This window comes from Pelophylax lessonae (genome assembly GCF_965119305.1).
Source record: "Pelophylax lessonae genome assembly, chromosome: 3".
Taxonomy (NCBI): Eukaryota; Metazoa; Chordata; class Amphibia; order Anura; family Ranidae; genus Pelophylax; species Pelophylax lessonae.
In genome coordinates, this window is record NC_138770.1 from 136,730,951 (window position 1) to 136,758,843 (window position 27,893).

A 27,893-nucleotide genomic window follows, 5' to 3' on the forward strand; every position below is an offset into this window, starting at 1 on the left:
TTGGATAAGATTTGGGATTAAAAGAGGGGCGAGCATTGTGTTAGAGTCCCTTTCAGACTAAATCCCATAAAGGCAGTTTTTACAGGAGTGGTAAGCTATCCATTAAGAGTGAGGGATATGTATATTGATGCCTGGGGTTCTGTATCTTTAGGAACCGCTAATGTCAGTTGAGAAGTATTCTTGTTAGGCTCTTTTTCATTAAAAAAAAACAAAAAAAAATCTTTTGCTTTACTTCATCATATAGGGTAAGTTGTATCTTCCAATTATGTGTTATGTTTTGCTGGTTAACCAAAAAAACATAAGTTATAAGTTTATGCTAAGCTTTGGTGAGAGAGGGGGACTGACTTAACCATGGGCAGGTGCACCACATGTGTAGTACATTGCCAGTGGCATGACAGCCATGAAAGCATTTGTCCGGGTGGAGGTGTGCTGACCTGGATGGGGCCGTATGCCATTGGGCTAAAACTTTGAAGGTTGATTCCTGAGAGTTAATGTAAATTGTAATGGTGGTGACTGTGGTCCATATTTCATATTTTCTCAGACCTTGATCAGGTCTTTTTCAATTTTGAGACATGAGGTCAGTGGATTTTTTTTACAAGGCCTGATTCTCTGCAGCATGTTATAGCTAAGTATGTCCAGGTTCAGAAAGAGACCAGCCCATTCTTCCTGTCCTGCTCTTGCATAATCTGTGCCATCAGTCAGTTCAATGCATTTGAGGTGTGTAGCACAGCCACATAGTTTGTGAGGATGCCAGTTACTGTAAAGCAGTAACCTGCCTAAAAGCTCTGTCATATTAGAAGAAAAGTCAGTCAGAGTGTTCATTTATACCCATGCTTTTCCTGGTAGACTGAAGTTCTTCTTTAAAAGGTTTGTGTACAAGAATTACGTGGTGAGTCACCTGCATGCAAGGTTAACTTGATGTCCTTTGGTGAGGCTGAAAACTTAGAGCTTTGTGTCAACCTTGGTGAATCTATTTGCTGATAAGCAGTCAAGCTACCGCTGAAAACTCTGTCTTGGTGATGGTTAAAGTCACCCTCAATCAATGAAGCGTTCAGTCCCTCCTCTCAGGAAAAAAAAAAAAACAAATGAGAATTTTTTGGATTAAAAAAGGGAGATTATATTTTAGTGTCTGAAAAACGCTGTTCTGGAGAAAATGAAGTTTAACAAAGTCATTTTAAGGAAATAAAGATCAGATCTACATTTCAGTCTCTCTCCCCCTCATAACCGGTAAAATAATGTCCCTGCTTGGAGATATAATGGCAGTACGTAAATACGTCTGTTTCAGCCTCGAATCTGTGACCTACTGCGGAGGGAATTTAAATGTGAAATCAAGCATTTTATAATGTTATAGAGAGAAACTGCCTTATCAGAAGAATGTATGCAGGGGAATGGATATCTATAATGATGTTTAGGAGGTAATATAAGGCAATTTAACAACATCTCAGTGATGCATTGCGTGTAGCAATAGACCCGGGGACATTATGGCTGCTGGAAGGTTTTGATATTAAACTGTAGTTTGAATATTTACTTTTAAAGCATAAGCTCACATGTTCTCGCCGTAAATTATTTTCTGCACAATCTTAATGTCTCAGCTATATTTGAAGTAGCGGGACGACACTGATCATTCTTCTTTTAAATTGTACTGCAGCGGGTTTTTTCTTTTTTTTTTTTCTTTTTGTGAGGAGAGTTTTGAGTATTCAAGTCTGTTGGACAGCTTTGGCTGCATGTAAATATGGACAAAAATACAAAAGTTTGTAAAGAAAAAAGGAATTCATATGCTAATTGCTAATATTAAAAGGTAATAGCCTCCTGCAGTTACTAGAATACATTATTTTTTGCTATCAAGGGACTTTACAGTGAATCTATCATTTTTCCTTCTCAGGGCTAATGACGGGTTGTCTTTTTATGCATTTATATGCACCTTTAGCCTGCTCATCCACCCCTCTTTTGCTCTGCTGAAGCCCTTGATGAGTACAAGATGCTTCTATGTAGGTACTCGTCACCTTTCCAGCCAATCCCCATGCAAAAGCACTGTCATGTAAAGATAGGATTAACCATGTTTCAGCTCCTCCACCATCCGATGAGCAGCTTACATTGGGTTTGGAGTGGAGCAGCAGGGAAAAGAGAGTATTTTTAGTTTGTAGTGTTCTTTTAGGAGTCTCATTACACCCATGAATGGGCAGAGCCTGGAAATGTAATAAGCAAGTAGGGCATCCCTCTGCACATATATAATAAAAAATTGATATTTAAGATTGTAATAAAATAATAAAGATTGATAGTACAAGAATATTTACATCGGCTGCCCATCATCTAAAAATATCTATTATATTTTTATCTGTTTCCCTACCTTGCTTCATGGCCTTTAATTCGGAATTCCACCTGATTTTAATAAACACTCTCACCTGTCCCACGGTCCAGCCATGCAGCCAGCGGGAGCCTCGGTTCTCTCCCTCTTCTCCCTGCAGCGCCGGCATCTCTAGTATGGGCACCCGGGTATCACAGCTTGCGGCTACACAGCCAGATGCGCACTGCGCATGCGCGAGTCGCGCTGCATGTCCTGAGTGGATGGGCAATCTTCTGGGACCTGTGATGTGACCCAGAAGATTGCAGGGAGGGGGGGAGGAGAACTTGCGCTCGAGATGCCTAGGCGGCCCGAGTGGAAATGGGCGCGGGTACTTGTCAAATCTAGGTACCTGCTCCCCCGCCACAAAAATGACATGCCAAATGTGGCATCTCAGGGGCTCAGGTGGCCTTAAAGCGGAAGTTCCATTTTTTATCATTAGACATTGGCAATGAATGGAGGAGGTGTTAAAACTGCAGAGTTCAGGTTTGTATGTCAAGAGGCTGGGTTTTTTACAAATAAATGTCTGAAGGCTTGGAAGTGAATGTTTTTTACTTTCAGTTTGGCATTTTACTGATATGCAGAAAAAATATTATTCAAATAAAGATTTACCAAAATAAGCCTTTACTAAAATAGTAACCATGTGTATAATTATGTGATACTTGCATGAACCTGCATACGGTGAACACAAGTATTTACCAAATGCAGAAAGCCTGCGTTAAGAGAAGACATCCGTAAACTTTTTATGGGTGTATGCAAGTACTGGTATATACAGATATACTGGCCATTCAGGTTTATGCCCAGCTGTATGCAGCACTTTTAGCGTAGAAACATACCCAACTTTACATTGCATTCAGCTTCATATGAAAAATGGCAACTGTATTGGGTAAATCAAAATAAATTTGCTTTCAAATATAACTCATAAATCTTAACCAAAACTTTTGTTATTCTGTTCAGCCGCTCTTGTGATCTAGTCTTATGTGTAGGGGATTATGGCAAGCTAATATGAAGACTAATTAAAATACTTTTTAAACAATTAAGTGTAGCTCTCACCCCCAAAAGGGCCCACTGATTTTCCCAGGTTTCTTTATCAGATTAGTAAAATTTCAGCCAGGCACACAGCAACAGTCACTCTTCTGGCTCAGTAACTAGTCTAGGAATTGCCTTTTTTAAATGTATTGCTTAATAAGGGCTGAATAGGGCAGAGGGAGCTGCAAGATACTCCTTAAATGCTGAGCAATATAATTGGGTACACACTATGTTACTGCATCTCAGGACAGTTCCTCTAGCAAAAATCCAAAAAGACAGCACGAGACACCTTCAGAAATGTCCCAGGCCAGGTAAACACTAGTATTGACATGCCAGGGATTGGAGCAGCAACAGTCACTAGAACCCTTGACTAAGGTCTGTACTCACAATGTCTCTGAATACTTGCATGCCTTCTTCCAATATCAGATGGACAGTCACTCAGTGAATCTTCCAGACCATATCCTTGTGATATCGCTCACTTTTTTTTAGCAGAATAGGCCCCTGAACCTGGGCATTATTCAACCCAGAAGACCGTGAGGGCAGGATGCCATGGAACTGTCCCCAGAGGGACATCTAGTGGCCCAATTAAATTACTGATGGGGACAATGGCAGAGAGGAGTTGAGTTTTGCAACCAGGACAGCTTTTATGTATATATATATATATATATATGTACAGTCAGGTCCATAAATATTGGGGCATCTACACAATTCTAATCTTTTTGGCTCTATACACCACCACAATGGATTTGAAATGAAACAAACAAGATGTGCTTTAACTGCAGACTTTCAGCTTTAATTTGAGGGTATTTACATCCAAATCAGTTGAACAGTGTAGGAATTACAACCGTTTGTATATGTGCCTCCTACTTTTTAAACGACCAAAAGTAATGGGACAGATTAACAATCATAATCAAACTTTCACTTTGTAATTCTTGGTTGCAAATCCTTTGCAGTCAATTACAGCCTGAAGTCTGGAACGCATAGACATCACCAGACGCTGGGTTTCATCCCTGGTGAAGCTCTGCCAGGCCTCTACTGCAACTGTCTTCAGTTCCTGCTTGTTCTTGGAGCATTTTCCCTTCAGTTTTGTCTTCAGCAAGTGAAATGCATGCTCAATCTGGTTCAGGTCAGGTGATTGACTTGGCCATTGCATAACATTCCACTTCTTTCCCTTGCTGAGCTCACCGGTGCATTCTTTCTTTTTAAGAATGTTCCAAACAGTTGATTTGGCCACACCTAATGTTTTTGCTATCTCTCTGATGGGTTTGTTTTGTTTTTTCAGCCTAATGATGGCTTGCTTCACTGATAGTGACAGCTCTTTGGATCTCATATTGAGTGTTGACAGCAACAGATTCTAAATGCAAATAGCACACTTGAAATGAACTCTGGACCTTTTTTTCTGCTCCTTGTAAATGGGTTAATGAGGGAATAACACACACTGGAAGTCTGCAGTTAAAGCACATCTTGTTTGTTTAATTTCAAATCCGTTATGGAGCCAAAAAGATTAGAATTGTGTTGATGTCCCAATATTTATGGACCTGGCTGTGTATATATATATATATATATATGTATATATACAGTGGGGATCGAAAGTTTGGGCACCCCAGGTAAAAATTTGTATTGATGTTCATAAAGAAGCCAAGAAAAGATGGGAAAATCTCCAAAAGGCATCAAATCACAGAATAGACATTCTTATAATATGTCAACAAATGTTAGATTTTATTTCCATCATTTACACTTTCAAAATAACAGAAAACAAAAAAATGGTGTCTGCAAAAGTTTGGGCACCCTGCAGAGTTAATATCTTGTACTGCCCCCTTTGGCAAGTATCACAGCTTGTAAACGCTTTTTGTAGCCAGCCAAGAGTCTTTCAATTCTTGTTTGAGGTATTTTTGCCCATTCTTCCTTACAAAAGTCTTCCAGTTCTTTGAGATTTCTGGGCTGTCTGTCACGCACTGCTCTTTTATGGTCTCTCCATAGATTTTTAATTATGTTGAGGTCAGGAGATTGTGAAGGCCATGGCAAAACCTTCAGTTTTTTGCCTCTTGATGTAATCCCCCGTGGATTTTGAGATGTGTTTAGGATCATTATCCATTTGTAGAAGCCATCCTCTCTTTAACTTCAGCTTTTTCACAGATGGCATCAAGTTACCATCCAAAATTTGCTGAAATTTTATTGAATCCATTTTTCCTTCTACTCGTGAGATGTTCCCTGTGCCACTGGCTTCAATACAACCCCAAAGCATGATTGATCCACGCCCATGCTTAACAGTTGGACAGAGGTTCTTTTCATTAAATTCTGTGCCCCTTCTTCTCCAAACGTACCTTTGCTCATTCCGGCCAAAAAGTTCAATTTTAACCTCATCGGTCCACAGAACTTGTTTCCAAAATGCATCAGGCTTGTCTATATGTTCATTTGCAAAGTTCAAATGCTGATTTTTGTGGTGAGGACGTAGAAGAGGTTTTCTTCTGATGACTCTTGCATGAAGACCATATTTGCACAAGTATCTCTTTATAGTGGAATAGTGTACCACAACTCCAGTGTCTGCTAGATCTTTCTGGAGGGATTGTGCATTTAAACGTGGGTTTTGAATTGTTTTTCTCACAATCCTGCGAGCTGTTCTGTCTGTTATTTTTCTTGGTCTTCCAGATCTTGCTTTATCTTCCACTGTTCCTGATAACTGCCATTTCTTAATTACATTCCGAACAGAGGATATTGACATCTGAAAAAACGCTTTGCTATCTTCTTATAGCTTTCTGAGCGTCAACTATTTTCAGTTTCAGTTTTCTAGACAACTGCTTAGAAGATCCCATGGTGCTGAATGTTGGGGCAAGGTCAGATGAGTCTGGGCATTTAAAACCTTTGAGATTGACATCACCTGGTCTTCCCAGATGATGATTGAGAACAATCCATGACACTGGCAGGTCTCAGCCTTGCAAAGGGGGCAGTGCGTGATATAAATTCTGCAGGGTGCCCAAACTTTTGCAGACGCCATTTTTTTTTCTGTAATTTTGAAAGTGTCAATGATGGAAATAAAATCTAACTTTTGTTGACATATTATAAGAATGTCTAATCTGTAATGTGATGCCTTTTGGAGATTTTTCCATCTTTCCTGCTTCTTTACGCACATTAATACACATTTATACCTGGGGTGCCCAAACTTTTGACCCCACTATATATATATATATATATATATTTTGACCACTGGTTGGGACTATTTAAAAATTAGGAAAATGCCTGGAGTATGGCTCTAGTGTAATATGAAGAGTCCTGTCTGGTTTACTCCTAACCCAGCTGTAGTATTCCCTCTGAAAAACTGGAAAAATTTAATACCTTCCTATGGGTTTTAAAAGGTAGCAGTGACCCACTGGAGTAACTTTAGCTATAGATCTTCTCATATCATAAGGCGACCCTGAAATTGTTGGAGCCAAGTTTTCCAGTAATCAGGTAGTTAACCTAGAAAAGATGTGGCCCTTGTGTTTCCTGTTGATAAAGAATTTTTGCCCAGCGAGTGCTCTGCACATTGTAGACATTGACTAACCTCCATGGCCAGTACTCTGTGCAGAAGATCTGTCATGCATTTTGCTTTTGTTGTGTGGAATAAATTGAAGGACTAAGCTATGATTTTTTCCTTAACCTCCAGGTGGAAGTGTGTGACATTGAAAATGAAGAGAAAAGATATAGCCTCTTTGTAGAGCTGCTGGACATCAGTCACTCCCGCCAAGAGTTCCAGCACTTAGTTTTACTTCTACAAGCCTGGCCGCCAATGAAAGGAGCAAGTGTGTAAGTAATGGTTTGCTGCCTTCTCTCCAAGTTCAGTCAGCCAGGAAATGAAATAAAACACGTCAGGCTCTGCAACTTCAAATGATGTTATATTTCCTGCTGCCTCCAAAGAAACTTTATGTAATTCTTTAATTCAGACTTGCCATGTACATAAAAATGAAAACAGCTTATACAACTGTACTACACGAAAAGAAAGAGAAATCGATAAACAATGAAACTAGAGCCCTAACTTCTTACAGCCATTCAGTGCAGGGCACTACACCAGCATTGGCCTCAAATTCATCACTAGCCCATTAGTTGGCAGCTGTACATTTCATGCACCGTATGACTGTTAAAGTGTTTTTAAAGGTATAACATTTTTTACCTTAATGCTTTCTCTGCATTTAGGTAAAAAATCTTCCATGATCAGTTCCTTCCAGAACCGCTTAAACACTTCTCTTTTGATCCAAATCTGTGTCCAGCTGCCGCTCACCTTCCCTTTTTTGACAAAGGACACAGAGGTAGCAGCTGGAGCCATTGGCACCCTATGCTGTCAATCAAATCCTGCGGTGGGGGGACTGAGCTGCACTGTATGTGTCTGTGACACATGCAGGTCAGCTCAGGATCATGCTTGAATGCATACCCCTACAGATCACAGCTTGCTATGGGGGCACTCAAAGAAGAAAAGCAGCAGAGAGCCAAGATGGAGGTTCGGGATTTTTTGTGCAATACAATTGCCCAGAGCAGGTAACTATAACATGTTTGTTTATTTTTTTTTTAACAGAAAAGAGCATGTTCATTTTTTTAAGAAAATAAATGATGCCTTTATAACTTTAACTAGTGTTGAGGCATATCTCCCAAGCATATATGGCATCATGTGTGCAAAGAGAGAGGGAGACCAGAAATGCATGGCACCTTCCTTACCTTTGTGGTAAGAAAAGATTGGCCAGAATATTCAAACCTAGTAATGTCCCCAAGATGATGGGAGCCAACTTAAGGCAGGAGCCCTGATAATAAGTCATCCTGGTCTGGCACTGATCACCATAAAGAGGTACTGGATTCTGGAAGCTGGGCAAGCAGAGCTAAAAGGACTAATTATCAGTATTGCATGTGGTCTCCCTACAGCTGATCTTTCCCCCATAAAGGCAGCCATCTTGATTGAGGCAGGGTTTTGCTTCTTTATGTCAGAGCCTCCAGCAAGGAGAATAGTAAGCAGCACAGTAGTGATATCACCAGATTTAACTTCAAATAGCTTTAGACTAGCAGAGGAGCAGATCTCACACTGCATATATACAGCTACTAGGATTTCAGCACAAGAGTTCATAGGCGTCTTACATACCAAGGTCACTGCTTCAGGAGGAATTCAAGACAAAAAGTCAAATTTTAAGGGTACTGCTTAGGCACAATTAACATTTCCAAATGTTTAATAGAAACTAGCAAATATTTGCTTCTTGAATTTAGTTCCACTTTAACCACTTGCCGACCGGTCAAGATGACCTTACGGCGGCAAAGTGGCTCGATATTGTCCAGCGACGTAGACCTACGTCGCGCGACACCTCCCCTTGTGGGCGGGGCGCGTGCACCGCTGGAGGCTCGCTCCCGCGGTTTTCAGTCACAGCGGGAGTCGGGCCAGGGGAGGATCGGCAGTGATTACCGCCGCCCTTCCCCGATCATCGGGGATCGAGTGTGGAAATCCACCTGCTTGTGTAAACAAAGCGGGCGGATCTCCTAAGTGACATTAGCTGAACCTGCGATCTGTGCCTGTGTCAGATAGTCCCCTCCCCCCACACACGTTAGTAAGCACCAGGCATACATTAACCCCTTGATCACCAATAAGTTAACCCCTTCCCTGCCAGTGTAATTTTTACAGTAACAATGCATATTTATAGCACTGATTACTGTAAGAATGTCACTGGTACCCCCAAAAGTGTCAAAAATGTCAGTGAAGGGTCCGATCTGTCCTCCGCAATGTCGCAGTCCCGCAAAAAAAATCGCAGATCGCCGCCATTACTAGTTAAAAAAAACCCAATAAAAATGACATAAATTTCCTGTAGTTAGTAGCAGCGATAACTTTTATGCAAACCAATCAAAATATGCTTATTGCTTTTTTTTTTACCAAAAATATGTAGCAGAAAACAAATTGGCCTAAAATGTTAAAAAATTTTGATTTTTACATTTTTTGGAGGGGGGGGGGGGGGAATATCATATAAAAAAATGTGAAAAATATTGCTATTGTCGCTCTTTTTTTGTTTAAAGCGCAAAAAGTAAAAATCGCACAGGTGATCAAATACCACCAAAAGAAAGCGCTATTTGTGGGGGAAAAAATGCCAATTTTATTTGGGTACAGCATTGCACGACCGCACAATTGTCCGTTAAAGTAACGCAGTGCCGAATCGCAAAATATGGCCTGGTCAGGAATGGGGTAAAATCTTCCGGTCTTAAAGCGGTTAAAAATACGCTCATTGAGAATTTTTTTGTCAAAGACATGTAGCTAAATACATTTTGGCCTAAATATATGACAAAAATTGAATATATTGAAAATTTTTTAACTGTCAAAGTAGAAAAATATTGTTATTTTTTCAAAATTTTCGCATTTTTTTATTAATATCGCAATAAATAAAAAGCGCAGAGGTGATCAAATGCCACCAAAAGAAAGCTCTGTTTGTGGGAAAAGAAGGACGTAAATTTAATTTGGGTATGGCGTTGCATGACCGTGCAATTGTCAGTTAAAGTCGCACAGTGCCAAATCGCAAAAAGTGGCCTGGATGTAAAGTAGGAAAATCCTCCGGTGGTAAAGTGTTTAACAGGAGAAGTATAGCCAAAGCTATTTTGGCTATACTTCTCCTATAGATCACAGGAGTGCAGTTTGTTCTGTACTCCTGTGATCCGTTTTGCCGCGATGCTTTGTCCACCTATGCGAGTATAAATGTTTTTTTTTTTTTTTCCTAAATCCCATACTTTTCTTTAAAGTCCTGTGCCAGTTTAACCCTTTCGCTGCCAGGCCCTGTGCTCCACTTTTAAACTTAGCTGGCCAGGCCATTTTTGCAGTTTTTCCATTGCTTTTTTATTTTTCCCTTACAGCTTCAGAGTTTGTTAAATACTCCCCAAACCACATATTTTCTGAAAGTATATGACCAGTAGAATACAAATAAGGTGCTACTGTTTTTTAGGGCACAATGATATTTGCGCAAATGATTATGAAATGATTTAAGAACCTCGTTTTAAATGGATTGTCCTGCAAAATTGGAATAATATAAGCAGTTATCAATGCTACTCGGGTCACTGTTTCCTGCAGACTATTTTCTTTGATCCAATCATTAGATGATTTTATGATCCAAAACGTGCCCTCTCTCTGTTTACATGATTTATATAAACCCAGGGCCTCAAGGACCCATTCCCTAGAATGCATCATTCATTCCTCCTGGCCTTAAAGGAGAATGGCATGTAATAAGTTTCTTTGTGGCCCACAGGACCCACCCTACCACAAAAAGTAAATAAATTTATAGTTTAAATGTTTTGCTGTCTGTGTCCCAGTTGTCCCTATTGGAGGGATTTTCCCACTTCCTGTTGCTGAGACACCTATCCGGACCTATCCTGACAGTACCAGACAGTAGTAAAACCTGACAGTGGATGTAACCTTCCACCATTCTATTAAAAACAAAAAAGAAAAGTTTTGGTTGAAGTTTTAAGTCTTTTCTAAGTTGATTTATTGACTCTCAGTATGGAACAGGTGATTTTTACCAATTGCATCCTTAACTTAACAGCTGGTCAGCGAAAGGAGTTGCAAAGAATTTCCTCTTGGTTTTGTTGTTCAAGCGATGGTTGTTTTTGTTACAGTAGAAGAAATCTTTGTGGATAGTCAGTTTTCTTATTGATAAAATTGCAGATACATAGCTTGCCTTGATGAGCCTTGATGAGCTCGACGTGGACTTTTTATGCAAGAATTTTCATGAAAGTAAAATGAGTGAATCCTAAATCATCTTTCTCTATCGCTCATTGACAGACGTAGTCTTCTTGATTCTCAAGAGCTGGGTTATGTTGTCTCCGCAGGAGTAGGACTAGGCAGAAAGACAAAACGTTCTGGCTCCACCTTAGGGGCAGTCCCTGAGGGTATATCCTCCCTCTCTCTGCTACAGGGAATCAGTTTTTTTCTGTCTAGTCAGGAGTAAGGACCTAAGTTCCTTGCTGGGATCTTTTGGTCCTGGCAAGACTTTTTTCTTTAAGAAAAAGACATTTTTTAGGTAGTTTTTCTCCAGTGTTTTTCCTGTGAGATCTTCAAGCAAAAATGCCGGACTGGGCGACACTTCGAGCGCGTGCAGACCAGAGCTCCGCGCTGGGTCGGCCGCGACGGAGTCCCAGTGGAGGGACTGACCTTGCGAGTTAAAAGTCTCGCTTGGACGCCAGGAACCAGAGAGTCGAGGCGTCCGGAGTGGTCCACAAACCCCCACCCCGGTGGAGAGGGTATTGTGAAGAGAGGGTGCCTGTCGGTTCGGTATGGTGAGTAAACGTTCCCTTTTTTTCTTTCCTCGTTATGAGGCAGTATGAATTATGGGCCCCTCCATATATGGTCAGTATATATCTGATACTTACAAGTCCCCCTTGTAATACAGCATGTGTTTGTGGGAAGTGGACTTGGTTTGAGAGCTAACACTCTACCCAGCAGACTGTAACATTACAGCAGACATAGGAGGTATAATCCTACCTTATTTGTAGTGTATCTCCTGTAGATCCATATATCGCCTCTTAGCAGAGATGCAGGTGGATGTGCTGGGAAAACGATTTCGGCGGTCCGCCGCCATTTTGCCGTAGACCAAGTGCATGTATGTCCTCAGGTCACGCCGGCCGCCATGTTTTTGGAGTCTTATGTCTCTTCTATGGGGGCGGCCATGTTTCGTGAGCCCAGCTACCTCGTGGAGAGCTGGGAACGCCGGAAGGCGTACACAGGGGGCGGAGCCACGTCCTTCTACCCGGGAAAGAGCAACAGCTCCTTCCAGTCTGTAAAAGACAGACGCTGACTGCAGTTGGTTGGAAACTTCACTGCATCGGTTGGTGAGCCTTGGGGGCCCCTCTCTCTCTCTGTGGGATCGAGAAGCAGGTACTCTAAGGGGCGCTATTGCGCTAGGGGGAGACACACAAAAAAAAAATAAAAGGAAAAGTTTTTTTTTGTTTTGCTGGCAAAGGTGTCCTGAATTAACATGGACCCTGCCACTCATGTATCTCCTCCGGATCCCCTCGAGGGGTCTGCAGGATCCTCCAGCACCCCACTGACAATTGAATCATTGTCAGCTATTATGGAAACCTTTGTGTCCCGGGTGGAAGTGGCTTGTCAGGGACAGGGCGCAAGAAAGCGACCCCCGCCTAACCCCTTATTATCTGAAACCTCGGATTCAGACTCTGAGCCTATTTCTGCAGTTGCAGGTACTTCATCAGGGATTGGTGTCTCGGGTCCTGTCTCTTCAGACAGCGAGGAGGATGTTTCGGCATCCGCCATAGCCCGAGAGGAAGCGTTGGTAAACGCACTCATTGTATCTGTTCAAGAAACCTTAAGGTTACAGGGTATTCCATCGGAAATAGCTGAAACTGAAATCCCTTTTGGGACTAAAAAACGCATCAAAGTGGCGAAGGTTTTTCCATTGCCCAAATGTTTTGGCAATCCAATCGAAGAAGAATGGCGTCTGCCAAAACGCACTTTTACTATTTCTAAACGCATTGACAGGCGTTATCCGTTTGAGGAAACCCTCATTAAGAAATGGACAGAACCACCTGTGGTGGATTCACCAATTGCTAGATTGAATAAAGCCACGGTTATTCCTCTAGAAGACGCTCCGTCTTTTAAAGATCCAGTGGATCGCAAGATAGAAGCTATGTCTCGCACCATGTTTTCCTTGATTGGATCAGCTTTCAGACCTATAATAGCTATTGGTCTGGTTTCGCAGGCTGTAACTGAATGGACCAAGTGGTTACGCCGGGACTTAGAAGAGGTCCCTCAGGCGGTATCAGATTTGTTGGAACAAATGATACAGGGGTTACAGTTTGTGTGTGATGCGGCGTTAGACGCCACTCCATTATTGGCGCGAGCATCAGTCTCAGCAGTGGTTCTCAGGCGTACACTGTGGCTAAAAGGTTGGTTAGCCGACCAAGGTTCCAAAAAAGCATTGGCTAATATCCCCTTTTTAGGAGAGCGTCTATTTGGAGCCAACTTAGATGAGATCATTAAGGATCTCACGGGTGGAAAGAGCACCTTTTTACCGCAAAATTTTAAAGGTAAAGGAACTCGTCAAAGACGAGGGCCTTCTTTTTCTGCTCACAAGAGGTTTTTTCGTCCCGCGGGTGAAAAAATTAAGTCCTCCAAAGCTCCTGCAGGAGGCGTCAGGGGTCGTTGGTCGGGCAAGCAAAAGCCCGCCCCCTCCAGACCTGAAGATAAACCGTCCAAAGCCTGAAGGTGCGCCCCCACCCATAACTGGGGTGGGGGGACGTCTTCGCCGGTTCCCGGATCCATGGCTTTCCAGAATCCCGGACAAATGGGTTTGCGAAGTCATAAGGTCAGGGTACAAGATCGAGTTTCGATCTCTCCCACCGGCGCGATTCTTCCCTTCCAATATCCGACTATCCCCGGATTGTTTAGAAGATCTGCGGAGAGCAGTCACAGATTTACTACAACAAGGAGTGGTAGTCCACGTTCCTTGGACAGAACGGTTTCAAGGGTTTTATTCAAACCTATTTACAATACCCAGGAAAGAGGGCAAAGTGCGTCCAATTCTGGACTTAAGGGCACTCAATTCTTTTGTCAACATAAGAAGATTCAGAATGGAGTCCATTCGCACAGTAGCAGCCTTCCTGCATCCAGGGGATGTCCTAGCGTCCATAGACATCAAGGACGCATATCTTCACATTCCCATTTTCGCAGGACATCAGCGGTTTCTACGCTTTTCCGTAGAAGAGAACCACTATCAGTTTGTGGCGTTACCTTTCGGTCTCGCCACGGCTCCGCGGGTCTTCACGAAGGTGTTGGCCCCAATGTTGGCACTTCTGCGCCAAAGAGGCATATCGATCCTTGGTTACCTAGACGATCTTCTGCTTCATGCAGAGTCTCCTCAGACCTTGCTACAAAACATAGAAATTACTATGATTTCTTTACAGGAATTCGGGTGGCTGGTGAACCAGCAAAATTCATTTCTGGTTCCCACCCAGAGGCTCGAATATCTGGGTCTAATTCTAGACACAGTCAAGACAAGAGTTTTTCTTCCGGTAGGGAAACTTCGAAAGATTCAATCAGCAGTCCAGTTGTTACTGTCCAACAGCTGGTCTTCCCTTCGGACTTGCATGAGGGTTCTGGGGTTGATGGTGGCTTCGTTCGAAGCAGTCCCATTTGCCCAGTCCCATACCCGAATTCTTCAGCAAGAGATTCTTCTCAGATGGAATCGGAATCCGGAATCCCTGGACAATCAGATCCGATTGAGCAAACAGACCAGAGAGTCTCTGGTCTGGTGGCTTCGGTCTCCGATGCTCAGCCAGGGAAAGTCATTTCTGCCAATATATTGGACGACAGTGACCACGGATGCCAGTCTATCCGGTTGGGGAGGAATTCTCGGTCAGTTATCTGTCCAGGGACTTTGGTCCCCGGAAGAATCCAGGTTACCGATAAATGTATTGGAACTGAGAGCGATCAGACTTTGTCTGATTCACTGGACCGAGCAGCTCCAGGGCAGCCCGGTTCGGATCCAGTCGGACAATGCCACGGCCGTGGCTTATGTCAATCACCAGGGGGGCACCAAGAGTGTCCGAGCGGCCAAAGAAGTGGCTTGCATTCTTCGCTGGGCGGAACGATTTGTTCCAGCAATCTCTGTGGTGTTCATTCCGGGGGTGGAGAATTGGCAGGCAGATTATCTCAGCCGTCAGACTCTGGATCAGGGGGAATGGTCCCTCCATCCAGACGTTTTCCACCAGTTGTGCCTACGGTGGGGCACCCCGGATGTGGATCTGTTGGCATCACGATTCAACAGGAAAGTTCAGAGATTCGTGGCTCGCTCCCGCGATCCTCTAGCAGAAACCGCAGACGCACTGATCCCCCCGTGGGGGCAATACCAGCTAATGTATGCCTTCCCTCCTCTCGCGTTACTGCCAAGACTTCTTCGCAGGATAGAGGAGGAAGGAATTCCAGTAATTCTGGTAGCTCCGGACTGGCCTCGTCGAGCTTGGTACGCCGACGTGGTCAGACTGGTGGCGGACGTCCCGTGGAGACTTCCTCTCAGGGAGGACCTACTGTCTCAGGGACCGATCTTCCATCCTGCTTTACGATCGCTGGCTTTAACGGCCTGGCTATTGAGACCCAGGTGCTGAAGGACAAGGGATTGTCAGCTTCAGTTATTCCTACTCTAGTTGAAGCAAGGAAAGCGACTTCCAGAAAGATTTATCATCGCACATGGAAGTCCTACATTGCATGGTGTGAACCTTTGGGGTTCCGTCCTCGGTCTTATTCGATTAGTCGAATATTAGCTTTTCTGCAACAAGGGGTTGAGCAGAAACTGGCCTTGAGTACTATCAAGGGTCAGGTCTCAGCATTAGCTATCTTCTTTCAGAAGCCTTTGGCTACTCATTCCTTGGTGCGGAATTTCATCCAGGGGGTGCGACATCTGGCTCCGCCAGTGCACGCGCCGTTACCCCCCTGGGATCTTAATTTAGTGTTGTCGGTTCTTCAGAAACCTCCCTTTGAAGATATTAGGAAGATTCCTCTACCTACGTTGTCCCAGAAGGTGGCCTTCTTGGTGGCTATTACTTCTGCACGCAGGGTGTCAGAACTGGCCGCATTATCTTGTCGTTCACCATATCTGGTGGTTCATAGAGATAAGGTGGTTCTTCGTCCGAATCCATCCTTCCTACCAAAAGTGGTTTCAGAATTTCATCTGAATGAAGAAATTGTGTTACCTTCCCTGTGTCCTAAGCCCAGTCATCCTCGAGAGTTTGCTTTACACTCCTTGGATGTGGTCCGGGCGATCAGGGTATACTTGAAAACGACAGACTCGTTTCGCAAGACGGATTCACTTTTTGTGATCCCAGATGGACCCAAAAAGGGGTTGCCTGCATCTGCCGCGACCATTTCCAGATGGATCAGACAGACGGTAGTACAGGCTTATTCTATTAAGGGTCGGGAGCCCCCGTTCCCTGTTAAGGCGCACTCCACTCGGGCACTTAGTGCGTCATGGGCCTTTCGCCATCAGGCGTCAGTGGTCCAGGTGTGCAAGGCGGCTACCTGGTCGTCGGTGCATACCTTTACAAAACATTATAAAGTTGATGTAATGGCATCATCTGATGCCTCGTTTGGCCGCAAGGTTTTGCAGGCCGCAATTTGAGGAGACCAGTGGTCTACCTCGAGGGTTTTTTCCGTTGGAAATTTTTCTTTAGTCTCATTCTTTGTTTATAATGAGCCTTTAAAACTTCTAGTTTGGCACCGGTTGGGCCTTCTAGATTGGATTTGATTTTGTCAATCCCACCCCTCATTTGTGGCACTGCTTCTGGATGTCCCAGCTCTTGAGAATCAAGAAGACTACGTCTGTCAATGAGCGATAGAGAAAAATGGATTTTTGTAAGATCTTACCGTAAAATCCTTTTCTCTTAAGCTCATTGACAGACGTAGTACCCGCCCCTCTATCATTGAGTTGGGTTGGGTTAAATTCTCTGTTACTGCTTTAGAACAGAACTGATTCCCTGTAGCAGAGAGAGGGAGGATATACCCTCAGGGACTGCCCCTAAGGTGGAGCCAGAACGTTTTGTCTTTCTGCCTAGTCCTACTCCTGCGGAGACAACATAACCCAGCTCTTGAGAATCAAGAAGACTACGTCTGTCAATGAGCTTAAGAGAAAAGGATTTTACGGTAAGATCTTACAAAAATCCATTTTTCCTTGCTATTAGTGCTGTAAATCAGTATAAGACCAAGTAGCACATAAAATTAAAGATTTTGGGAAATTAGTTATATTAGAAAAGAAAGATAAAATAGGAAGAAAAAAATGTGCTATATATAACAAATAAACAAATGGTGCAAGCATCAACATATCTGTGAGATATTAGCACAGTTCAAATACAATATAGCTTTATAAAGTTACGCTAATAAACATAAAACATAAAAAGTCCACAAGTGTGTTATAATAATCCAGGTGAGTATTTCCACCATCCACCACCTTGAAGCGTGATCCTGCATGTCAACACCACCACCACAGGCTGAAAAACTCCCTTACCAAATTACATGGACCTCTCATTACAAAAGGTCACAAGTGCTTGTGGCTCCACATATTGTAAAATCGTGAAGGGGCACCTGGACAACATCAACGTATGATGAAATGCGTAGGGCGGAGCGACACGCTGACATTACCTTTACCCTCAAGTCCCGGAAGGACAGGTTTTTGTGTGTGTGCTCCGAAATGTTGCTACATATCTAATATGTGACCACAGAATAAAGCTTTGGACCTTTTTGAGGAATCCTTGGTGTGCTGATGACATTTTTCCACTTTTGTAATGAGAGGTCCATGTAACTTGGTAAGGACATTTTGGCGGATGGTGGAGATAGTCACCAGAATTATTATAACACACTTGTGGACTTTTTATGTTTATTCATTTGGCGCAACTTTATAAAGCTATGTTATTTCAGAAAAGAGCCTTTGGTAAAAGGAAGAAATCTTTTGAAAATTGTAACCTAAATTAGGTGTATGTAAGTGTTTTGGCACCAAAGTTACCATATGGAAAAGAAGATAAAAATGTATATATATATATATATATATATATATATATATATCAAAACCTTTTTTTAGATTCTGACTAGCATTTGGAAGAGTTGGAATCCATGTAAAATTTCAATGTCTGGGAATATTTTTTTTTTTATTTGTCCTGATGACCATTGTCAGCAGGAAAAAAAGTGATGGAAAATCCAGAACGGTCAGTCCAGTTCTAATGACAAATGCCCAAAAGGGGAATTCCCTTAACTTTCACATTTCCTCATACTTTCCCCATACTTTCACATTTCCTCTGTTGTGCTTCCAGGGCTGGAAGTGAAGGAAAATTTCCCCAGTTGAACACAGATAGCAAAAAATAAACTGGCAGGGGTTTTAATCTAATTCTATGTAGCACCCTCGTAGGTAGGTGCTAGGGAGTGAGTATAGTTTTTGGCTCGCTCTGCCTATCAGAGGAGCAGCAGGTCAATTCTATATTGCACTCTGCTTAACAGGTAGCAGGATCTGTGAGTTAGGTCTGCTAGTGCCCAGTGTGTGATTCATATGGGTTCTAGTGTCCCCGCTGTGCCCAATGGGGAGGCACATTGGACAGTGGAGGAAACCTGGCCAATGACACACAGGCTTTGTTACCGCCCCAGGGATTGGCACAGACAGTTGTCTCTGTGCATTGTGGGGTGCAGTATATAAAGCCAGGGGCACGTGTGGTAGAGGTCTTTGGTGCGAAGCAGAGTCCCAGAAGGAGGGTGGTGGCTGCCTTCTCTTCTGAAGTGGATGGTGACAGGTAGTCAGCCTGGTGAACCAGCAGTGTGGAGCTGCTGAACCCAGAGGTCCAGGAGAGCTGACTGGAGGAGTTGGGGCACTGTGAGAATCTGGAAAGCAGTATTGTGAGTACAGAGGATCTTGCCCAGGGGTCTGCCCAGGAAGATGACCACTCTGTGGAGTATAGTCAGTGGACGGGTGTCGGCTGGTACAGAGAAAGAGGGTGCTATGTGAGTGCCCTGAAGAGAACTACAAACAGGGACATTTTACCTTAGATCCATCTAGTGGCAAGATGAAACAGCGGTCTTGCCGCATTCTCAAGTCCTCAGAATTGTGAATAGTTCAAACGTTGGAGTATGCCACTCATCCCTTCTCCTATCCCAATATAAAATAAAAAAATCAACCCCTTGACTGATCGTTGACTTAGCCAAGAACGTAAAGTGCTAAGACTTTTGCTTGCAGTTGCTACGGGTAACCCAGGGGAATCCAAAAGTGTTAAACACCAGCAGCTCTTAAGGGGGCAGTTACTACATCTACTTCACTTAATACTTTTTTTTGGCTATATATATACACTTGAAGGGATATAACTGAGCATGCATACTAGAGAATAATATTTTAGACCGCTTTCACTCCTATTCGTTGCAGTAACACACCTTTGCATTAATTGGTTGTTTTGCTTGAGCTTCTGAATCACAGACCTAGAACAAGCATGCAGCAAGTATAGTCAGAATGTCTGATATGCATACTTTAGTTTTTAAATAATTCAGAAAGCACTAAAGCCAAAGCACCAGCATGACAGACAACTCTTATTGGTAGGAAAGGTCAAAAACTGATCTCTGACAAAGCAGCAAAAACAACATCAGGAAGTCCAGCCAGATGAAGGTGAAGAAAATATTGCTGGAGTTAAAGAGTTAACAGTCCAGCCAAGCGTTTCTGAGCTGAGCGCCATGTTCTAGAGGTTGTGTTCTTTTACTGTTTAACACTCTATGATTTAGATGTAGCCTGTGTGCCTGCACTCTTCACCATCAGCAATCATTCAGTCTTTTATCTATGCTTCAAGGTGAGCGTTGGAATTAACTTTTTTTTATGGGCTACCCAGCACGAAGTGTCATTCTTCACTTGTCAGCAGTGGGGTAGATGCTAGTTACTAACTCTTTTCCACGGAAACTTTCCCTGAGCCATTGATCTCAGCTCTGTTTGAACTATGGAAATAGACTCCCTGTAGGGATTCTAAACTCTTCGTCACCATAGGTGTTAAAGGCCACTTTCCTTTAGAAAAAAAACCTAATTACTGCATTTTGCGGCCATTTAGACAGCAGACCAGAGATGTTAGGGAGGCAAACTAAAAAGTGCATATATATATATATATATATATATTTTCCCCAGAACATTCCCAGCCCCCCAGCGTTCTTTTCTCAGAGGTTGCAATTCCCTGGATGTTTTATGTAAGACAAATAAAATTCTGAGGTTTTCAGCAACTAGATGCCTAATTTATGCAGGCTTTTTCTTTTACATTTTCTTTTGCATTATGACCCTCCACTGGAGATTTTCATGTTTTCACTGCAAAGGAATGATCAGTCAGTCTGCTGAATACAAAATACTGTTTATATACCAGTCAGTGCAAATTTTGAATTATCATGCTTAAAAGAGAAGTATGGGATTTTGTTTATACCGTCGATCGCTCGGTTGTCACATCTCCGTGAGCAAAGAACTGCTGGCTGTCAGTCAGCAGCTCTAACTTCTGCCCCCCGTTCACTGGAGCGCTGGGCTGTGGAGGGGGTGGGAGCGGATAGCTTAGGCTCTCAGCTGCATGCTTATAGGCTGACCTAGGTGCCTGTCCAGGCATGTAGGCGGATCCCAACGTCATTGTTGCGATCTTACTTGAGCCTGGACCGGCCCTGTGACGTCAGCTTGCTGTCTGCTGAAAATGGGTCACAGGAATGCAGAACGAGCTGCACTCCTGTGATCCACAGGAGAAGTACAGCATAAGCTCGTTTTGGCTGTACTTTTCCTTAAAGGAAAAAAAAAATATTTACCATATCTCCCTCCTTTATAAAACTGATGAAACAGATCTAAATAAAATCCATAACTGCAGGATAGCGTATTTGTTTTATGGCTGCCCTGAAGTGACGTTCCTTCCTCTGGAAGGAAAAGAGCGGTATATAGTGTGGAAGTTATTGTAAAGGGTAAACTTATCAAAAGTATTGGGACGCCTGCCTTTACACGCACATGAACTTTAATGGCATCCCAGTCTCAGTCCGTAGCATTCAATATTGAGTTGGCCCACTCTTGGCAGCTATACCAGCTTCAACTCTTCTGGGAAGGCTGTCCACAAGGTTAGGGAGTGTGTCTATAGGAATGTTTAACCATTCTTCCAGAAGCGCATTTGTGAGGTCCGGCACTGATGCAGACAAGAAGACCTGGCTCACATTCTCCACTCTAAATCATCCCAAAGATGTTCTATTGGGTTGAGGTCAAGGCTCTGTGCAGGCCAGTCAAGTTCCTCCACCCCAAACATTCCCATCCATGTCTTTATGGACCTCTTTGTGCACTGGTGCACAGTCATGTTGGAACAGGAAGGGGCCATCCCCAAACTGTTCCCACAAAGTTGGGAGCATGAAATTGTCCAAAATGTCTTGGTATGCTGACACTTTAAGAGTTCCCTTCACTGAAACTAAGGGGCCAAGCCCAACCCCTGAAAAACAACCCCACACCATAATCCCCCCTCCACCAAATGATTTGGACCAGTGCACAAAGCAAGGTCCATAAAGACACGATTGAGCGAATTTGGGGTGGAAGAACTTTTACTTGCCTGCACAGAGTCCTGACCCCAACCCAATAGAACATCTTTGAGATGAATTAGACCTGAGACTGTGAGCCAGGCCTTCTCGTCCACATCAGTGATTGACCTCACAAATGCACTTCTGTAAGAATGGTTAAACATTCCCATAGACACACTCTTAAACCTTGTGGACAGCAGAAGAGTCAAAGCTATTATAGCTGCAATATTGGACCCTACGAACTAAGATTGGAATTCCATTAATGGTTATGTTCGTGTAAAGGCAAGCATCCCAAAACTTTTAATAATACAGTGTATACGTTTGCAAGGTCAGATACTGATGTTAGATGAGAAGACCTGGCTTGCAGTTGTCATTCCAATTCACCCCAAGTGTTTAGTAAGGTTGAGGTTAGAGCTGTGTGCAGGCTACACAAGTTCCTCCAAACCAAACTTGAAAAACTATGCTTTTATAGAGCTGACCATGCTGGTACAGAAAATTTCCTTCCCCAGATTGTTGCCTAGGTTGAAAGTGTTCAGTTGTACAAAATGGGGTTGATTTACTAAAACTAGAGAGTGTAAAATCTGGTGCAGCTGTGCATGATAGCCAATCAGCTTCTAACTTCAGCTTATTCATTTAGGCCCCTTTCACACAGGCGGACCGGTCAGATCCGCCTGTCCGTTTTTTTGGCGAATCTGAACGGTCCCCCCATGCATCCCTATGGGGGGATCGGATGCTGACACCCGATCCGATCCGTCAAATCTGGACGGATGGAAACCCTATTTTCCATCCGTCCAGCGGATGGGATCGGGTGAGAACGGACCGACGGTCCATTCCCATCCGATTTCCCCCATAGAGATGCATGGGGAACTGCTGGATCGATCCCCCGCTGAGAAAAACGGAATCCGTCCGGCGGACGGATAGTGTGAAAGGAGCCTTAGGCCCCTTTCACACATACGGTCCGTTCAGTTCATCAGTTCATTCATGTTAAAATGTATCAGTTTTTCATCCATTTTTCATCAGTTTTTCGTCAGTTGTCATCCGTTTTTCGTCAGTTGTTATCTGTTTTTCATCTGTTGTCGTCCGTTTTTCATCCGTTGTCGTCCGTTTTTCATCCGATCAGTTTTTTTGACGGATGAAAAATAGGGCATTCATCCGTTCAAAAAAACGGACATTGACGGAAGCGGATGAAAACGGATGTTAACTGATGATCATCTGTTTTTACATAGAGATACATTGATGTCCGTTTTTCATCCGTCAACAGATGGATGAAAAACGGACAAACGGACAGCATGTGTGAAAGGGGCCTTAGGCTTTGAAGAAAAAAACCTGGAAGCTGATGGGTTTTTATGCATAGCTGCACACAATTTTGCACTCTGCAGTTTAGTAAATCAACCCAATGTCTGTATGTTGTAGCTTTAACAGCGGCCATTAGTGGAAACACCCAAACTCAATCATTTGGAATGTTGTCCGCATGCTTTTGACCATGTAGTATGTGGGCATGATTGTTCCAAGGCAACTAGTAAAGCAAGGATAACAATGACATGCACCTTCAAAAGAGAAGCTGTTCTCTTTAAGTCTATATAAATAAAGAATAGAAGACATAGCTATCCAAAGGTCCCAGTTATTTCTCTTTATTCCTGTAGAGATGGCACTTTGTGAAAATCAGTTTGGACTTCATCATAGCATGCATTCTAATATGATAATCACTTTTCCCCTAAGCTCCATATAAATTATTTTTCTGTCGACCGGGTTAAATACCTGAATGCAGTGCATATTTATGAGAATCAGCTGGGGTTGCATTCCATATTTTTTTTCAGTGGTAAAGGTCAGGAGCATAGCACTTTATTGCAGAATTTTTTCTATGAATGCTCCAGACACAACTTGACTGAGCAGAGAGCAGCAGAGGTAAACACTGAGTATTGTGTGTCCTCATTTCAGCGGTTTCACTCACCAGGTTATATAACAGGTGTGCAGTAAATCTCCATATACTATAGTCAGACAGGAACCCCTTATTTCACTTTGTAATCCTCGGCAAATGAATGCAAGTTTTTGAAGTGTTTTAAAATAATGAAGCTAATGAATTCAAACAGTAAAATATTAACAGAATTAGAGCTGTTGCCCATGGTGTCCAACCAGAAGTTTTGAGTAAATGTTTCCATAAAACAAGAGGTGAAACTTGATTGGTTGCTATTAAGGCCAACTCCAGTTGTGCCTATTTACAGTTATCCGGTTTTAATGTATCATGACCACTGTATTAAAGCCAAACTACATGCAAGCTGCTAGACACAGCATTGAAGTACATACAGGTGCATCTCATAAAATTTGAATATCATCAAAAAGTTAATTTATTTCAGTAATTCAATTAAAAAATGTAAACTCGTATATTTTATATACAGTAGATGCATTGCACACACAGAGTGATATATTTCAACCATTTCTTTCTTTTAATTTTGATGATTATGGCTTACAGCTAGTGAAAACCCAGAATTCAGTATGTCAGAAAATTAGAACATTAAATCAGACCAATAAAAAAAAAAAAAAGGATTCTTAATACAGAAATGTTGGCTTACTGAAAAGTATGTCCATGGACAGTATATTATGCACTCAAGACTTGGTCAGGGCTCCTTTTGCATGAAGTACTGCATCAATGCAGCATGGCATGGAGACGATCAGCCCATGGCACTGTTGAGGTGTTATGGAAGCCCAGGTTGCTTTAAAAGTGGCCTTCAGCTCATCTGCATTGTTGGGTCTGCTGTCTCTCATCTTCCTCTTGACAATACCCCACAGATTCTCTATGGGGTTTAGGTCAGACGAGTTTGCTGGCCAATGAAGCACAGTGTTCTTATGATCAATAAACCAGGAGTTGGTAGTTTTGGCAGTGTGGGCAGGGCAGGTGCCAAGTCCTGCTGGAAAATAAAATCTGCATCTCCATAAAGCTGGTCAGCAGAAGGAAGCATTAAGTGATCTAGAATTTCCTGGTAGAGGGCTGCGCTGACTTTGGACTTAATAAAAGACAGTGGACCAACACCAGCAGATGACATGGCTCCCCAAATCTTCATAGACATTTTTATGGTCAACATTAGTATTAAAAGTATACATAAAACATATGCTCCCATAAGGATGTTGTAATTTCAGGTCTGAACCATAAAACATTGTTAGAACACACATTTTCCACAGGTCTAACATGTTTCAGTGTCCCATTCCATTACAAAAAGTAGCAGATGGAAAAAGGACATTGGCTTCACAACGCTTCAAAGGGGTTGCACAACCTCCAACCATGGTGACACCCTGAGAGAATGAACTTCTCTGAATATCCTCCACCACGCCATCAAATCTTTCCAATGTAAATGATAATTTACATATTCAAACAGCCATTTAGTGCAATGGATTTCATGAAGATATTTCCTGGAATTCTTAAAGACTGGAGCAGACAGATTTTGCAAAGTGTCTCTAAAAGTGGTGCAGCATTCCCCCATAGAGAGCAGCGAGAGCTGTGACACCTCCCTCTCCACACTGCAAGCGGAGACGGAGCTGTCATCCGCGGCTCAGCGGGGATCGGCGGATCGATCCCCACTGAGCAGCACGGATCCGCCTACGGAGGCGGACCGTGTGAAAGAGCCCTAAGAGTGGGACATTTTAGATCTACCTGAATTTGGTGCGTGAGTTACTGTTGGAACTAAGTGTCGCATAGGCTTCATGAATTTGGCGAAACACATTTTCGAGAGGGATTAATGGCAAAAAAGTGGCACATTAGCTTTATTGATTTTCCCCCATTAACTTTTTATCAAAATATCTGCACTATTAGTATCAAGGTGTGCATTGCCAGCATAGGAAAGGTGCTAAAATGGCTGCTAGCTCTGAACTCATCCAACTAACCCCAGACAGTGAGCCACAATTCTTTGACTTTCTGGGCCACAAGTGGGTAAGCCATTTGCTGACTGCAGAGGAAAAGGCTTTCCAACTATTTTAATGTGCCAGATTGGTAGTTTTTCCCTGATGACTGTGTCCCTCTGTTATTTATTGACTGCAAAGCAGTGAACTCTATGGTGCAGGTGCCCTACCTGTGGGGCCTGGGTGTTGCATGCATCCCTTTACCACCTATTGTAGACAGAAGCTTGCATTTTCCTTACCTAGGTGCCTACTCCGGCCAGTGAAGAAAAAAATATTTTATAGACAGTTTTCTAGTAGTCAGATGATTTGGCCTAATCCTTATTTCCCTTGGTTTAAATGTTATTTTCTCTTTTGTTCATCGACGGGCACAGCGCTCCTTAAATCATAATTACTGGGTTATATTGCCTCCTCCAGGAGTAGGACTGGGCAAAACAAAAACACCTGGCTACGTCCATGGGCCATCCTCAGCTGGTATATAACCCTCCTCTCTGCTCTAGGTAATCCTTTTTAATCTGTCCAGTCTGGAGTAAGGACCTAGGCTCCCAATTGGGTTCTCTGGTCCTAGCATTTTTTTCTCCTGCCTTACATCTTTTTTGTTTTTTTTTTTCTCTTGGGAGATCTACAATCAAACTGCAGTGCTGGGCGACTGGCTGGATAATTTAGATCCAGTGGTCCAGAGAATTTTTCCTTTTTGCTCCATCATGATCCCTTGTGCAGTCCTTTGGGACTTTCAGCAGTGCCTGCTGGGTGGCTTCTTTGAGTCTCTGACACACAGCTGGTTTTCCCTTTTCCTATTATATGTATTGACTTATACACTTTTTGATCTGCCAAATGTAAGTAATAATTGTTGGGGGGTTATACCTCATTCCACCATTGGATTTTTTTATTCAGTTGTTTGTGTAGTCATTATTCTTTTTGTATATCTGTTTTATATATCCTTGATGAGTGGAATTTCCTAACCCCAGAAGAAGACACTATGTTGAAACGCGTTGGGATCTCCATGTCTACATATTTCATCATTAGTCTGTCTATACTGGGGTCCTCCTTATATATTTATGTAATTTTGTATGTTCTTATGGTTTTTTATTGCTTACCTAACAATGGTTTTCCATTGAGGTGTCTTAAATGTTTTTTGTACTAAAAAAATTTACATTTTCTAGTATCATTTTTTATTTTCAGTTATATTTTCTTTATTACTTTTGGGTATCGCATAGTCCCAATTCCCTTATTGGTCCCATTGTGGATTTTTCATCTCCATTTGAGAATATTCAGTAGATTCTTTTGCCTACGTTATCCCAGAAAGTGACATTCTTGGTGGCTATTACCTCGACCCGCAGGGTATCGGAATTGGCTGCATTATCCTGTTGCAGTCGCTATTTAGTGGTCCATAGGGATAAAGTGGTTCTTCGTCCCTGTCCATCATTCCGGCCCAAAGTTGACTCTGACTTCCATTTGAAGGAGGACATTGTGTTGCCTTCCTTGTGTCTCAAGCTGGCTCATCCCAGGGAATTAGCTTTGCATACCTTGGATGTGGTTTGTGCGATTTGGGTGCATCTGGCAGCTACTGAGACCTTTTCGGAGGTCAGACTCTGTCAGCATTTTGTGGTTAAGGATTAACCAAGGGCTGGCTGCTTCTCCGCCTACCATCTCCAGATGGATCAGGCAGACGGTGACTCAGGCCTATTCCATTAAAGGACATCTGCAGATGCTTCTTTTGGCCTCAAAGTTTTGCAGGCTGCTGTTTGAGGGTTGTTTTTCTTTCATTGTTTTATTTTTCCGATGGGGCTCTTGTATCCTGGTTAAGGGCTCTTATGTTGGGTTATTTTCCCCACTCCCTCATTTTTCTTTTGGCACTGCTTTTGGACGTCCCAGTAGTTATGATTTGTAGATTGCTTTGTCCGTCAATGAACGAAAGAGAAAATGGGATTTTTGTACTTCATGCAAAATCCATTTATCTTTGTTCATCGATGGACACAGCACCCACCCTGGAGTTCTTCTAATACTGCTTTCTATTAACTGATTACCTAGAGAGGGGGGGGGGGTTATATACCAGCTGGGGACAGCCCATGGGCTTAGCCAGGTGCTTTTTTTTCTGCCTAGTCCTACTTTTGGAGGAGTCACTATAACCCAGCAGTTATGGTTTATCGAGCGCCGTGTCCATCGATGAACTCAGAGCAATGTATTTTACGGTAAGTACAAAAATCCCATTTTGTTTTCTGTGGTGTCCTTTCTCTTTTTTATTGTTTGCCTATGTTATATTTTTTTCAGCTCAATTATAATGGATCTTGCTGAGAACAATGTCAAATGTGGAACATGTAACTCTTAAGGGGGCTGCAGGGAGCACAAATGTAGGAGAACTGATGTGTAAAGGAGTTGTAATAACAGTGAAGTATACAGGGCTTCTGTTAGAAATCAATGCCTTCCTGACAGCCTCCATCAAAAAATATTTAGACAATATTTTTGCTACAAATACACTAAAATCATTATTAGTGGACACACACACAAAATAACTTGCAATGTTCCTGCTAAATATAAAAGATAAAACTGTATTTAGTTAATAAATAAATCTCCGTATGTGAATAAGGTCTTGGGGCTCATTCACATAGGTTC

At 42.7% G+C, this 27,893-nt stretch overlaps 1 protein-coding gene across 1 annotated transcript in view; it reads left to right on the forward strand.

The window, feature by feature from the left end:
- NBAS (NBAS subunit of NRZ tethering complex) overlaps positions 1-27,893 on the forward strand; it is a 1,303,215-nt gene that overhangs the window by 1,167,529 nt on the left and 107,793 nt on the right. Inside the window, exon 49 of the mRNA XM_082252487.1 lies at positions 7,014-7,153. Within this exon, the coding sequence (XP_082108613.1) occupies positions 7,014-7,153 (140 nt within the window). The remainder of the gene's footprint in view (positions 1-7,013; positions 7,154-27,893) is intronic.